This window comes from Gracilinanus agilis, chromosome 2 (assembly GCF_016433145.1).
Source record: "Gracilinanus agilis isolate LMUSP501 chromosome 2, AgileGrace, whole genome shotgun sequence".
NCBI classification, from domain to species: domain Eukaryota; kingdom Metazoa; phylum Chordata; class Mammalia; order Didelphimorphia; family Didelphidae; genus Gracilinanus; species Gracilinanus agilis.
This window is the reverse complement of record NC_058131.1, coordinates 266,938,276-266,953,658: the sequence shown is the minus strand read 5'-3', so window position 1 is coordinate 266,953,658 and position 15,383 is coordinate 266,938,276. Positions and strand designations below refer to the sequence as shown.

General features: G+C 48.3%; 1 protein-coding gene across 2 annotated transcripts; it reads left to right on the top strand.

Moving 5' to 3' along the window:
* Nucleotides 1–11,502: 11,502 nt before the first annotated feature.
* On the top strand, nucleotides 11,503–14,828 carry SOX18 (SRY-box transcription factor 18). 2 transcript variants are annotated; one of them, XM_044663903.1, is made up of 3 exons: nucleotides 11,503–11,740; nucleotides 11,855–12,074; nucleotides 12,945–14,828. In XM_044663903.1, exons 1-3 carry the CDS (start codon nucleotides 11,615–11,617, stop codon nucleotides 13,844–13,846), a joined length of 1,248 nt encoding a protein of 415 aa, XP_044519838.1. In that variant the 5' UTR covers nucleotides 11,503–11,614; the 3' UTR covers nucleotides 13,847–14,828. The 2 variants fall into 2 exon arrangements, with proteins under 2 accessions (XP_044519838.1, XP_044519837.1); XM_044663902.1 differs by having other exon boundaries at nucleotides 11,503–12,074.
* Nucleotides 14,829–15,383: the final 555 nt, after the last annotated feature.

Genomic DNA, 15,383 nt, shown 5'->3' with positions numbered 1-15,383 from the left:
ATTTAAATAAACCCAGTTCTTCCCAGTGCCAAGGGTCAGCCTTCTGTACACTCTGCCATGATAATGCTGATGGAACATAATAGCTAACTTTGGGATATGACCTTAAAACTTGCAAAGCATTTTATATACTTCATTTGAATCATAACAACCCTGAGAGGAAGGTGTTATTATTGTCCCCCATTTTGCAGTTAAGAAACTGAGGCACATAAAGGTTAAGTGATGTGCCCAGGATCAGTAAGTGTCCGAGGGATTCAAATTCAGATCTTTCTGACTCCATGTCCAGTCCTTTATCCATTGTGCCATCTATGGTAGGTTCTACCATGTTATTGTCATTCCCAATTTACAGATAAGAAAAACAAAGTTTGGAGTAATTTGTTCAAGCTCAGACAGCTAGTGTTGGAGGTTCTATTGGACCCTATGGTCTTCCTAACTGAAATTAATCCAGCATATTCTATCCATCATGTCAAGCTCAAAGCCACTTCCTGTTGTGAGGTATCAATAAGTTCTTAGAGAAGCCCTCTCTTCACTATTCTTTCTAATAGCCTTTCTAATAGCCTGACCTATGAAAGACTTAGCCCTAGGCTTTAGATTTCATTAATTACAGGATCTTGTAGTCTATTGGACTTTACCCCTTAGGCATTGCAAACTGCTCTGAGCCTGTCCCCCTTCCCTAATTCCATGAGCTGATTTTGTTTAATGCCATCCAATTTTAGCAGCACTTTTATAGCCCAGTTCCAGCACCTACTTCCTTCTTCTCCACCCACTTCATATCACAAATGTGTTTCTAGGATTTATTTCCAAGGGAAAAGAAAATATACAGATTCCAAAATGCTCTTCCAGAGTAAGGTTACTAGACATATGAATAGAAGACTGGGGGAGAAGTAGTTTCCAAGCTATTCCACACTGATACTCTTCCCAAAGCCAGATTTAGTCCACCTTCTTTCCCTCTAGACCTCGTTCATCTACTTCTACCATGGTCTTTAGATGAGAATGTCAACATTTTCATCAAAATGTCACTTTGCTAAATTTGAATTTCATCCATTCCATTCAACAAGAATTTTTTAAATGGCTACTATGGCCAGGGCACTGAGTTAATAAATAGGGATAATAATAAACACTTTTATAATGCCTAATATGTGCCAGACACTGTGCTAAGCATTATACAAATATAATTTCATTTTTGTCTTACAACAACCCTGGGAGGTAGGTACTATTGTTATCTCTATTTTATATATGAGGAAACTGAAGCAAACAGAAATTAAATGACTTGTCCAAGGTCACATAGCTAGTATCTGAGACTACATTTGAAGCCCAATGATTTATCTACTAGGATAAAGTGTACAAAATGTTCAGAAAAAATTAGTATTTCTAATATGAGAGTTTGCTGAGAACTCTTCAGAGCTGTTCATCTGCCTTTGGTGTCCACCTGCCAATTAGCTTTCACTTGTGGCTCCAAGAAGCTGTAGTATAGGCAGTGGTCATACCCCAATAAAACCATCCTGATAGACAGGCTAAACCTGGTTGAGGGTAACAAATGGGCCTCAAACTCATCTGTGAGTTAGCATGGTATTTGAAGACTTCCTCAGGTGGAAGGTGCTGTGGACTACTTAGAGCTTGGAAGCTCTAAGCCTGCATCCCAAACAACCACCACTCATCTTGACTTTTGTCTTGCCACTGGACTTCCATGACTCTCTAGCTCTGCCTCACTTAAATCCAGCTATGTACAAGTCAAAAGATATCACCCTAGGGGGCAGCTGGGTAGCTCAGTGGATTGAGAGTCAGGCCTAGAGAGGGGAGGTCCTAGGTTCAAATCTGGCCTCAGACACTTCCCAGCTGTGTGACGCTGGGCAAGTTACTGGACCCCCATTGCCCACCCTTACCACTCTTCCACGGAGGAGCCAACACACAAAGGTTAAGGGTTTAAAAAAAAAAAAAGACATCACCCTAGAATGTCATTTTGGTCAAATTCAAGTTTGAAGGACAACAGTTACCATTTATGTGCTAGCTAGAGTATAAAAAAAAATATGGTTCCTAGCCTTCATGAGCTAATTTAATTCTTTTGGAAGAATGCAACTTGGACATATAAAGCATAAACAGTTGTACAAAATATTTCAAGAGGGCAATGGAGGAGTGAGGGAAATAAGAAAAGTTTCATGTAGGAGGTGGTACCTGAGCTGGGCTTTGAAGGAAGCTAGAGATTCTAAAACAGTAGGAAACAGAGAGTAAGTTCCAGACATGTAGGAACTACCTGTATGAAGACAAATCTGGACTCAATCCACTGGGTATTTTCCCCATCATCTCAAAAATTAGAATGTCAACTTGAAATACAGCTCACTAACCACCCCACTCCAAAGTTCTTAGCCAACAATCTTCTTTCTTTCCACAACTGAAATCCATGAATGAAACACCAGGATTCTTTAGCTCCTACACTAAGGGAGGAATGCCAGATCAGAGTGGCAAATGCAAAGAAGCAGACAATCCAAATGCTTTCATTACTTTGGAAACTGGGACCAGATGGGGAAGGGTGGAGGAAGATTTCCTTCCAACATTTGTCCAGTTAAGGATGACAAGGCTCTATCCCTTGAGTTCCTATGGGCTAGGCAGTTGGGAGAAAGCCTGAGAACTGACTCTGGAGAAGAATCTTCTGAGTTGAATCTAACAAGGTGAAATTTAATATGGATAAATGGATTGTCCTACCCTATGTTCAAAAAATTCAACCATACTAGTAGAGGATAGAAAATTGGGGCAAATATAAAAAGCACTTTGCAAAGTTTAAAGTATCGTATAAATCTTAGCTATCGACTATTATTCAAAATAATAGTTTTGAGAAGGCCTTCAGGGGCAGAGTTAGTGACTAGCCTTCAGAATATTTAGCCTTATTCATCTATATTCTGTTGTTGATGGTGAATCTTTTAAAGATGGAGTGCTGTGCCCAACTGCCCCTAGACCAAGTACCACGCCCTGCCCTACCAGCTTGTCCCACCCCAGGCCTCCTCCTTACCCTGGATGGGGGAGGGAGGAAGCACTCCTATTGCGCTGCTGAGCAGGTGATGAGAGCCACCTGTGTAGAGGGGGAAGAGACTGGCCCCAGCGCTCCACTCCCCTCCACCTATGTGCCACACTATGAGCTATGCTCCCCTCAAAACTAGTTCCTCTCCAACCCCACCACAAGAATCACCTTTGCCACAGACTCAAAAGGCTGCCATCTGCGCCAAGCCCTCATGCAGCATGTGACCCCACCCCTACTCCCACCCTCTAACACCTTACTCCAGATGGAAAGGAGGAAGCCCTCCCATTGGGCTGTTAGGCAGAGAGGTAGAGAAAGTGAGGAAGGTCCTTAGGCACATAGAGAGGGGAAAGGGGAACGGCTCCACCCCAAGTCCCTCTGGCTTTTTAGTAACACATTCTGGTGGGAAATTGCAGGCATGCCCACAGAGAGGGCTCTGCATGCCCTTTTAGGCATGCATGCCATAGGTTCACCATCACTGCTCTATATATTTTGGCGGCTGACAGACTGGGGTTGGAGTCAAGTAGACCCAAATTCAAATTCTCACCTATCTCTCAAGGTTATTGTGAAGCTCCAATGAGATAGTATCTGTCTAAAGCACTTTGCAAACCATAAAGCACTATATTCATGCAAAATTATTATTCAATGTTCAGTTTAAGTGCCATCTCCTTGAGGAAGTCTCCTTGATTTCTTCTTCTTCAAACTGCTATATCCCCCAGTAAGAATATAATTTGCTTGAGGTTAGGAACTGTTTTCACTTTTCATTTTAACCTTTGTATAATAAGTACTCCACAGAGGAAGCACTTTTTATAAATGTTTCTTGCATTGAACTGAACTGAATTAGCTTGGGATAGGGATGGGGGAGGGAATGGAGTGCAGTTAATGGACTTCAACTTCAATATGAATCAGCAGTGATTTGGCTGCTTGACTTAATATCCAGATCAAGGGGAATGATTAAAGAGAGATTTTTATCTCTGTTCTGGTCAGACTACATCTGGAATAGCATGTTTGGTCCTGGGCACTACATTTTAGGAAAGACAAAATTCATATCTTGAGGAATACTAGCATGACGCAACTAGAGACCAAGTTCAACAGACTAAAGATCTGTTGAAAAATTTCAAATATTCAATTTGGAGAAGAGAAGACTTTGGAGTCCAGAAGGACTTTCATGTAGAAGTTTCTGCTTGGCTCTGGAGGGAAAAACTGGGAGCAATGGTTAAAGATATCGAGGCAGGTTGTAAATCACTATAAACTTTCAGGTAGGTCCCTTAACCCTATTTGCCTCAGTTCCTTATCTGTAAAATAAGATGGAGAAGGAAATGACAAACCACTCCAGGATCTTTTTGCCAAGAAAACCCCAAATGGGGTCATGAAGACCCAGACATGACTGAAATGACAACACCAATAATGTAAACTTTCTAACAAGTACTGTCCAAAACTTTGAAATGGCGAGTTCCCTTTTACTCTAGATGTCCAAAGGGAAGCAGGATGGTCTTTTTGTGATAGTCTATAAAGGTCATTCCAACTCTGATATTCTGTGGTTCTGAGGACAAGAGGGTGTGAAAGGTCTTTGAGGAGGAAGGATCCACCCAAATTCAGTCACAAAATAAAATGCCTGGGATTAAATGAAAGCTGACTAAGGATCACTAAACAGAAGCAAAATAGGGATAAACTCTTTGGCAAACCCACCTCCCCCACAGCATTTGCCTAGGATAGGGTGGGTACATAGGGTATCCACTCAACTAGGGTATGGTCAGAAGAGATAAAAGTCCCTCTTCATTTCAAATAAACTAAGTCAACATTTTTTCTTTATCTTTTTGTTTTAAAAAAAAAAAAACCCTTACCTTTGTCTTAGAATTGACACTAGGCAGAAGAGAAGTAAGGGCAAGGTAAATGAAATTAAGTGATTTGCCCAGGATCACAGAGTTAGGAAGTGTCTAAGGTCAAATTTGAAACCAAGACCTTCCATGTCCAGGTCTGGTTGTCTATCCACTGAGGCCCTAGCTATCTCAGTCAGCAGTCAGAAGTGGGCTGGATTGTATGACCATCAGATTTCTCTGTCCCACATTCCCTAAATGCATGACCAAAGACAATCTGTGCAACTCAAAGATACAGACTATCAATCTGTGCAACTCAAAAATACAGACTATCCCTAATCCAATAACCCACTTGCCCTTTCTCCCACTCTCAATGCCTGGCAGTGAGCAACATTCTACATAGACTAGGAGAGCCCAAAGCCTGATTTAGGGTGCTCAGTATCCTCAGAAATGCCACAAACCTTGTAATCTTGGCTACATTCATTTTATTTGTACAAAAACATTTTCATGTAATTGAAATTATCCATCTCACAATGCTCTCTGGCTTTTAATTATTCATAAATTCTTCTTCTACCCATAAATCTAATAGGTAACATGTTCCATGTTCTGATTTGTTTCTAATATCTCCCTTTATGTCTAAGTCATGTCTCTTGGTAAGTGATATAAGATATTGGGCTACACCTGGTTTCTGCCAGACTGTTTTGCAGTTTTCCCAACAATTTTTACCAAACAGTGAATTCTGTCTCTAAAACTTGGATCTTTACCTTTGTCAAACACAAGGTTACTATAATCTTTTATTTCTTTTTGTTGTACGTCTGTTCTGTTCCAAGATCAACCTTTCTATTTCTAGCTAGTAACCAAACAGTTTTGATAATTATTGCTTTATAATATAGCTTAAAATCTGGCAACTGCTAGACCTTCTTCCTTTTTCTTTTTTTTTTTCATGTATTCTCTTGATATTCTTGACCTTTTTTTCTTCCAAATGAATTAGTTGACATAGCTTTATATATACATATACATGTATATATATATATATATATATATATATATAATGATGCCTTCTTTAGGGCAGGGAGGGGAGGGAGATAGGAAGATACCTGGGAATTTCAATGTAACAAATAAATTAATTTTTTAAAAATGCTACAAACCTGAGCTCACCCTCTGCCTTCAGTACACATCACCAATCCTCTTTCTAATCCTTCTTATTCCACTCCCTATGGACCTGAGGAGATGCTTCTGAAAGAACTGAGACTGGGGATCCAGAAGCAGCCTAGGCTGGGACTCTGAGATAATTGGTCCCAGCTTTGCAGTTTCTCAAAGCTAAGGCAATGATGGGAGGAGGAAACTGGTGGAAGCCCCGATTCCCGGATTCTGTGAGGTCTCCCCCCGCCCCCCAGCTTAGAGCTTGTGAGGTCCCTGCCTCACACCGACTGCAGTGCCTGGGAGGTCCCTACTCCCCACCAACCCCCACTGCCTGGCAGCACAGGGACTTGGGGAGCAGGAATCAGAGTTCTGTCCTATCCCAGGAAGGCCACAGGGGTTGGGACAGAGGCTGAGGCTGCAAAGATTTGCACCCAGTCATTGAGACCTTTTCCTAGTGACTCCAAAGAGATTCAGAGATGTGCCAAAGGGAAAATGGACCCTCCTTATTGACATCCCAGTGGAGCCATCAATGACCATTCTCCCTCCCCCAGCTGACCCAGTCAAAGAAATAAGGAAAATTAGATGACAGCATAAAATCAGAGAATGTCAGTGTTAGAAAGATCCTTAAAGACTATCTAACCCAACTCCCTCTGTCAATTTTGAAGACCGGGAATTCCTCCCTTCTAGATGGTACCAGAGTCCTCTGGTAAAGAATTCCCCAGCCCTACCCCCCACCAGCTCTGGTTCAAGTCCTCAGAAATATTCAAGTGAGGGAAAGCTCATCTTAAAGGACAAAAAAAGCATCCAAATAAAGTCTCTAAAGAGACAAGAAGCAATGATCAAATTGTTTCTGTTTACCACTTTCATCTTATTAGAAATGGCTCAAAGAGAGCTGTTCCCTAGTCACTACATATCAACTCTGAGCCCAACCTAGATTCTGCCATTTAGTACAAGACAGAAGGGAACCAGAGTTATAAGCAATCTCTACTAGTTAGCCTCATGATCAGGGCCCCGAGTAAGCCAGAACTTTTGGTAATAGCAGAGAAATAGGCCCCAGGAGTCCAAGACCCTGATGTCCCTCACCAAATATGCTAGGATTTATTTTTTTTTTTTTTTGGCAAAAGAGAAATTGGCCCCCTAGTATCTAGCCAAGGCTCTACCAGAAATCGGGGCAGGAGGAGCAGGGAACAAATGGACACCTGAAAGTACAGGCTCAAGCCCAAGAGGGTCAGCAGCTGGCGCCAGACAGGAGGAGTCTGAAGCCAGAGCTGGGGAGGAGAGGATGGTGAGGTAATGGTGCTTGAGAATAACTCTGGGCATGGTGAGGACTGTGGCAGGACAGGCAGGAACAGAAAATCTGTCCCAGATGTAGGATGGCTTCCTGGGAGGCAGTCTAAAGAGGCCCTGTCTTCTCTCCCTTAGACCCAGTAACTGTTCTGCTGCTGACCAGGGTCCTGAGGGCCAGGCAAGGCCAAGAAAAGGGCCAGGGACTCAGACCACTGGTGACTGTCCCCTTGCCAACTTCCATAACTCTGGAATAGTGGAAAGAAGTTTCCACCACCACCACCATTGCTCCTTTGCTCAGACATATCTACCTACCTCCCCAGCATCTGCCCAGAATAGAGGGCTACATGGAGAGTTCACTGAGCTAGGGGTTAGCCATAGGAGATGGAAGCCCTTCCACCCTTCAGAAACTCAGACTGTTATAGAACAGTGAGAATAATTCACTGCTGGTCAGACTCTGACGGCTTTATTTAGTTCAAGGAGGAGTAGTCACTTTAGGATGGAGCAGTCTGAAAAGACTAGAAGGGGAGGTGGAACTGTGTCTTCAGGGCCAGGTACAATTAGAATAGGTGGGAGCAGGACATTCCTGGAGCAAAGAACCTCCCTCCTATAAAGGAGATGATGAGCTCAGCCCTGCAGCCGAATCTGGGCCTGGGGGGGGGGGCAACCCTAGTTTTCACCCATCTCCAGACAAGCAGGGAGAGAAGGGTGACAATGTGTGAGCGCTGCCAGACAGTGAATGTATCACAGGGTCAGTCCTACCTCCCGCCTTCCAGCCCTAGGCCCCCAGGCGTCAGCCCTCCCAGCTCAGACTCTCCAGTCTTCCCGGGAACTTGGCTCTGGCTCAACTCCCTTCCCTTCTCTCCTACAGCCCCTCTCCCTTCGCCTGAAACCAGAACGCAGACGAGGCTGGAGAATCTGAAAATAGTTCCTGGAAACTCGATCCTTCTATTCCACGCGACATCCCAGTGCACGAAATAGAAAGGGGTCAAGAGATTCGGGCTGCAAGTATCCCCAGGTCTGGGGGAGGGGAGGAGTTATGCCTAAAATGGAACATGGACATCGAAGGCAAAGCCCTTCCCCCACTTTGATTTGCATCAATCTGAATAAAATTTCCCTGTTCTGTATTCTTCAGTCAATAATCACATATTAAGTTCAGATCCAAACTTGTAGCAGGAACGACGGGATTGGGGAAAAGAGAAGAGGATGCTGGCCTGTCCTTTGGAGGGCAAAACTTTGCATTCTAGATACAGAACTTCGCGAGACAAACAGGAACCCAGCGCAGATTAGTGCTGCCCCACCGGCTAGGATAACAAGCACCTGCACAAAAAGCAAGAAGTGCAAGCTCAGAAAATCGAAAAGGGAATAATCCAAAGTCTCTGATTTTGAAATGTTTTCTTTATTCTACGTAGAGAGAGGGTTGGAAGAGGGAAAGGGGAAGTGGGAGGTAGGGAATTAACTCCTCTAGCCCCAGCGGCAGTCTGAGGCCAGGTGGAAAATCGAACTGCTTGCTGCCTCCAGAATTTATGCAAGCTTCGCCTTTAAACCATTCCTCATCCGCCCCATACCCTAACCCGACCCAGAGACACCAGCCGCCACTCCTACTCCCCCCCACCCCCACCCCACTCCAGAGTAGTTTCGAGAAAAGAGAAAGGCCGCGTCCCTAAATGGAAAATGCAATTTGTTATAAGTGGTCGTAGAGATTCCTTCTTTCCCAAGGGTTAAGCATTGGATCTGCTTCCTAAAGACAGGAGACCTTGTCGGTTCCGAGGCTCTGCAGAACAGCTCCTCGGTACGGTCCTCAGGACCTTGGAGCAGAAAGATGCTATGTGTGCAGGGCTTATCTACAAACAGTTCTAGACTTCTTTCAACTGAAATGTTATTTCAGGAAATCGGACCCATTCCCGATTCCAGCACAGCTGTGGAGGTGGAGGGACATCACCCTGGGGGGGGGGGGGGGAAGGACAGAGGATGTGGAGTGGGACTTAAGACATTGCACTGGAGGGAGAGAGGATGTGAGTCGAATAAAACCCCTTGGTCAAGGGTGTACTGTGGTTAGAGTTTGTACATCATTCCTTGGGGACATGGAGGACTCAGATCCTAAGGAGGAGGAGAAGCCCCCTGCCACCTCCAGGACTCTGCTTATTTACTTATCCTAGTTACCAAGAAGTGGAGGCTCCGCCTCTCCTCCTTCCATCCCCCAACCTTGGAAAACAAGTCTGAAGGAGAGGGCGTCTCCCCCCACCCACCCCAAATTCTATAGGCCGTGCCAAGCCCCGGACTCAGATGTTTGGAACCAGTTAAATCTCGGAATCCAGGGCTCCAGTCGAAATTCCCTTTTCCTCGATTTCCACCCCTTGGGGTCTGGGAAGCTGAGGGGGTTGGGAGAGGGAATATGAGGGAAACCCGAGAGGCCCCGCCTGTCGGTCAGCCAGTCAGTCAGTCCGTCGAGAGTTGCGGCCGGGCTGCTGGCCAGCCCGTCGGACGCCAGCCCTGCCGGGGAAGGTGGTGGGAGAGGTCATAGACAAGGATCTTATCTCTGGCCAGGAACAGCCAGCGCTTCCGCCCAGGGCAGCGGCTGCTCGACCCTCGCTGGGCTCCCTCCCCCAGGCCACCTCTCTGTGGTCCTCTTCCACAGACTCCTTCCCTTGAGTTTACTCCTCCAAGCCCAATCTCCGGGACCTGGGCCCATCACCCCCTCCAGCACCGCATCCCCACTCCCCCAGCACTTCCCCCACAAGCTTTCAAACACTGCCCCAGGCTTTTCTCCCACCAAGGGCGGGGGTGGGGGTGAGGAGGAGGAGCGGGGCTGGCGGCGGATCTCCAGTGAAGGTGGAAGGTAGAGGCACAGGGGCTAAAACACACCTAGCTCAGCTAGGATTGGGCTTTATGTCAAGACAGACCATTGGTGTCCTAAGAAAAGTGACACCCAAGGAACTAAAGGGTCCAGTGTTTCCTGCTACCTCTTCACCCCTGCCACAGAGTCCTCATCTCACCCGAACTCTTTCTTGCCTCTCCCACTTCTCTCAAACCAGGTACCCAGGAATTTGTTCCCTCACCTTTCCCTACTCCAGACACCAATATCCAACCAGAGATAGACCTGCATCATTTTCTCAGGGGACTAAGGATAATCAAGGACTCCCACTCTGGAGTCTCTGCTAGGCAGAGCTTCCGCTGTAGGTGCAAGAGCATCTCCTTTTATCTAATCATTGTTCCACAGTCCCCCAAGAATTGGGACTCCCTCCCTTGCTAGATTGTCTATACCATAATCTCTTTTTCTGTCTCCCAGGCCCAAAGACTTTCGAGTCAAACTTTACCCCGTCCCAAATCCCTAGCTGAAGGAAGTGTCAAAACGAAATTACAGAGTTTTTGGCTTAGGGGTGAAGAAAAACAAAAGACTCTAGTGAGGGAGGGCTAGTAAACGGGAGAGGAAGTATTACCATTGAGGCAGAAGATGTAATTACTGGGGTCAGAGGCATGGGGGCCGGCTATATGGCTGTGACCAGGGATTCAATGAGGTGACTCACTTCGCTGAATCCCTAAAAGACCTGTTTTATTCCCTCAAAATACAAATGTGCTTTAGATAGCTCTTACAGGACTGAGTGACAGGTTCACATTACACTTCTGGTAGGACTTTTACCACCCTGAGGCAAAGGGACAAAGCATAGAAATCTTGTGGGGGGGGGTTTGGCTAGGGGTGACCACTGCAAGGCCATGACACCAGGGGTGGGGCCTGACCAGCGCTATCTATTTGTGAGCGGTGACAGAAAGAAGAGGCTAGTTAGGGCAGCCTAGTTACCTGGGTCTGAGTCCAAGTCCTAGACAGAAACCCTTTCTGTATGAATACGAATTTAGATCTGCTTATGTTACCCTCCCCAGGGCTTGGGGTGAGAGAGGGTTGGGGAAAGAAGCAGAAGAGAAAAGCTGTGCACCCACACACAATTCTCCTGCGCCTGGCAAAGTTCCCTCCGCTGGAAGGAGAGGGGCGGTTGTCGTGGAAGACTGAGTGGGGCGGGGGCGGGAGGAGATTCAGATGGAGAAGTGACAAAAGGATACCCCCGAACAAGACCCCTAGGAGAGAGAAAAGGAAACTCACGAGAGGGGACAGCCCAGGCTCCCACCCACCCACCCACCTCTCTTCCTGAGGCCGGGACTCCGGCCCCTTTCCCCCCCCTTCCCTGCTCTGATTGGTCCCGGCCCCTATATCTGGCCCCTCCAGCTCGGCCCCAGCCCAAAGTCAGCCTTGCCGGCCGCCCCCTCGGATCCCTGCCGGCCGTATCCTTCAATCTCTCCACCCGCTGCGGTCCGTGGCCTCGAGTTCTCCCCGCGGCTCAGTTCTGCCTCCAGGTCCCGTCCAGCTGGAATGCATAGATCGCCACCCGTCTACGGGGCAGAGGACGTTCCGCAGGCCCGACGCGACTGTTCATGGGCCCCGGGGCCCGAGCCCGCAGCTGAGCCCCCCGGGCGCGCAGCCGCAGCCGCCGCCGCCGCCGCAGCAGCAGCAGCAGCCTTCCGCGGCTCGAGTCCAGCGCTGACCGCAGCAGCAGCAGCGCCAGCCCGGTCGCCCAGTCCAGCCCCTGGCCCGGGCTTCGCCTTCCGCCAGGGAGCTCCGGGGGCACCCGCTTCCCCGACAAGCCCCGAACCCAGTCCCGAGCCCCGCTATGGCTACAGCCCACCACCCGGCCGTGCTGAGAGCAAACAGGGCGACGATTCTCGCATCCGCCGGCCCATGAATGCCTTCATGGTCTGGGCCAAAGACGAGCGCAAACGATTGGCGCAACAGAACCCCGACCTGCACAACGCAGTCCTCAGCAAGATGCTGGGTAAGCAGAAGCTGGATAAAAGGATTAGAGATTGGGTATAGTTCGGAGGAAAGGGGGCAGATCAGAACAGGAGGGGGAGCCAGGACCGGGGAAAGGGAACCAAACCCAGAAGAAGAAGACCAGAGATTAAAAAGAATGGGGAGTGGAAGAGAAGCGGGGTATCAGAAGAGGGAGGTTGGAATGGGGAAAGGGAGTAGGGACCAAAGGAAAGGAAAAGAAAGCTATCAGCAGAGTGGTGGATAGTCTTAAGGCATTGGAACAGGCCAAACGAGTAGGACGAAGACTGGGGAAGGGAATGTGGGATTGGGGGTGCCAGCGGGGGCGGGAGGGAACGCGGGGAGAATGAGGAGGGGGACAAAGAAAGAATGCGGGCAGAACTTGGGGTTTGTACATTAGGGACTGAGGCAGAAGATGTAAACTGGGAGGAAAGGTTTGTGTAAGGAGAGATCCCTACGCTCTGGCCCCCTATATACTTTGATCCAAATGCTGGGCACCTCAAGCAGATGTTCCCAACTCCGTGTTCCTTTACGTTCCTTGAGTCCTAAGGAAAGCTGTGTACTACTTCCTCCTCAGCCCCTTCCCCCACTCCCGGCCTCTGAGCTGTCTCTGTGGGGGGTATCGAGAGGAGGGTAGGCTGGCGCCTCTCGCAGCTCCGAGTCTTCTCAGCCCTCTGCGCCTAGTTCACCGAGAGGAGTTAAGTTCCATCCCCTGACACAGGTCATACTACCGGGGCACCCTGAAGGCCAACAAGGCTAGATGGGGGAGATTTGGTCCTTAGCTTGGGAGTGACATCCTGTCCCGTATTGTCCCCTCCCTTCCCACTCCAACGCCCAGCCTTGGGCGCTAACCATCTTTCCCCCCGGCCCCTAGGCCAGGCATGGAAAGCCCTAACCACGGCCGAGAAGCGTCCCTTCGTGGAGGAGGCGGAGCGGCTGCGTATCCAGCACCTGCAGGATCACCCCAACTACAAATACCGCCCCCGGAGGAAGAAGCAAGCCAAGAAGACTCGGCGGCTGGAGCCAAGTCTCCTGCTGCACGGCCTCTCGCAGCCGCCTAACGGCTCCAGCTGCGGCGCTGGCACTGGCGCTGAGGGATTTGCCGCAACACACTCAGGGGTGCCGGGCCACCAGCAGCCGCCCCCCCTCAATCACTTCAGAGAACTGCACCCGCTGGGCGCGGAGCTGGACAACTTCGGGCTGCCCACGCCCGAGATGTCCCCGCTAGACGTGCTAGAGCCCAGCGAGCCAGCCTTCTTCCCGCCGCATATGCAGGACGACTGCGGTCTCCTAGGCTTCCGCTCGCCCTATCCGCCACAGCTGGACTACGCCCCTGAAAAGGCGCTGGCTCGGGACCTGGGGGGCCCCTATGGGCAACCCCCGGCTCCAGCACACCTGGCAGAGGCCCTAAGGACCGCCCCCCCGCCCCCGCCAGGCCTCTATTATAGCCAGTTATGCGGCCCCTCGGGCCCTGCCGGTCCCCGGGCCAGCGGCCTGTCCCCACATTTGGGCCAGCTCTCTCCCCCACCTGAGGTACACCACTTGGATGGCGTGGAACAGCTGAGTTCTGCTGAGCTGTGGACCGACGTGGACCGCAATGAGTTTGACCAGTATCTAAACACGAGCCGGACTCGGCCAGAAGTGCCCGGGCTCGCGTACCACGTGTCTCTGGCTAAGCTAACCCCTAGGACCCTGTCCTGCGAGGAGAGCAGTTTGATATCTGCGCTGTCTGACGCCAGTAGTGCCGTCTACTACAGCCCCTGCATTAGTGGTTAACACCAGGTGGGCAGCTGCCTGGGGCCTCTGATGTCCTGAAGCCTCTCCTGAGCCTGCCTCTTGGAGGCAGCACCCCAGTATAGCCAGGAGCCATCAATACTATTTAGAGTAACTCATTAAAACACATAGCGCTTCTTCTTTCTTTCTTTTTTTTGTATGTTCTACAGTAACGTTATACTGCATACCTATATAGTACCAATGTATGTCTTCTTTCCAAAGCCAGCGATATAAACAACCCTGTACACATAAATATTCACACTGTGTAACAGGCACCAACCTTGTAAAAAGCTATTACCCAGCCCCAGTGTTTCAATTCTCTCTCCCAGCATCACCTAGAGAAGGGGGAACAAGCCAGCCAGGGATGCCTGACAGCTGTCATTCACTTAATAATTGGCCTGGACAAATGGGCAAGTAGCTCTTTGCAAGGCCTGTGGTTTTGGAAAATATTGGGTCGCTTTGTTTACAGAAGTTGTTTGATGCCTCACTTCAGGGTCACAATTTTCTACCACATTTCTGAAACATTGTCTACTCCACCAGCAATATGTTTTCATTGACTATAAGACTTTTTTACTAAACTTTTTTTATATATATAATATGGTATTTAATTTTTTATTATCAAACTTTTTTTTTTACTGTTTTTCTTTCTGGGGGTGTTCCCCTAGATCAGAAGCATTGATGTAGCAAGGTCGTTTTATATTAAGGGGAAAAAGTTGTTTTAAAAAAATAAACCAAGGAAAAGGAACCTAGCGCAAAAACCTGATAGCACACAGGGAGTGGAATAACCTTAGGCTGGCCAGCTGGGCAGGTTATAGTCCAGTTTCCCTAGAGCATTAGTATAGCCTCAGAAGCAATTTCTCTATAACATCTGGAGGATCCTGCTCCCTTATTCTCAACAGCCTTCACTGGGGGGCCTGAGCTCCTAAATAATTAGGGTCAAGGTCATGAGAGTGTCCCTGAATAAACCACCTCAGCCTTTTCTATATGGTTCATGTGTCTGTGTGTTTATTGCAAGCTTGTGGGGCCCCACCAATTGGGAATATAAAAACTACTAGCAGAGGGTCATATATAGGAGTAACCCCAGCCAACAAGACCCTTCCTTTCCACTCGTAATCTGCCCATCTTGAGCTATCAGGGCTAGGACAATGGGGTTGGGGTTTGGGCCTGGCCACTTGAGGGAGGAGGTAATTTTTCTTAGTACCACAGATCCATCACTGAGACAGCAAAGTCCACTGGGGGCCTGAGAGTGACAGCTTCCTCTCTGACTTTCCTGTCAGCCTCAGGTCCTGGCCTTGATGCCTCTTTATCCCTGTGACCCTATCTCTCTCTTGCTTTGGGTAACATTTGACACAATTTTGTGTCTCTGCTTCTAACACAGTATCTATCTGTCTTTCCACAGAATCACAAAGTTGAAAGGTAGTGGGGGGACCTAAAAAGTCATCTAACCCCTTAACTGATTCACGAACCTGATCCATACAGAGTTGTCTGGCCTGGAGACCCACATCACACAATATGCTAGGGATCTGCTTGGGATTGATGG

What these genes read in the sequence shown, in the direction of transcription:
- SOX18 (XM_044663902.1), top strand. Translation starts at nt 11,615, where the DNA reads ATGCATAGATCGCCACCCGTCTACGGGGCAGAGGACGTTCCGCAGGCC. An exon ending in AGTCCTCAGCAAGATGCTGG is followed by an intron (nt 12,075 to 12,944) that starts GTAAGCAGAAGC and finishes CCCGGCCCCTAG; the next exon opens with GCCAGGCATGGAAAGCCCTA.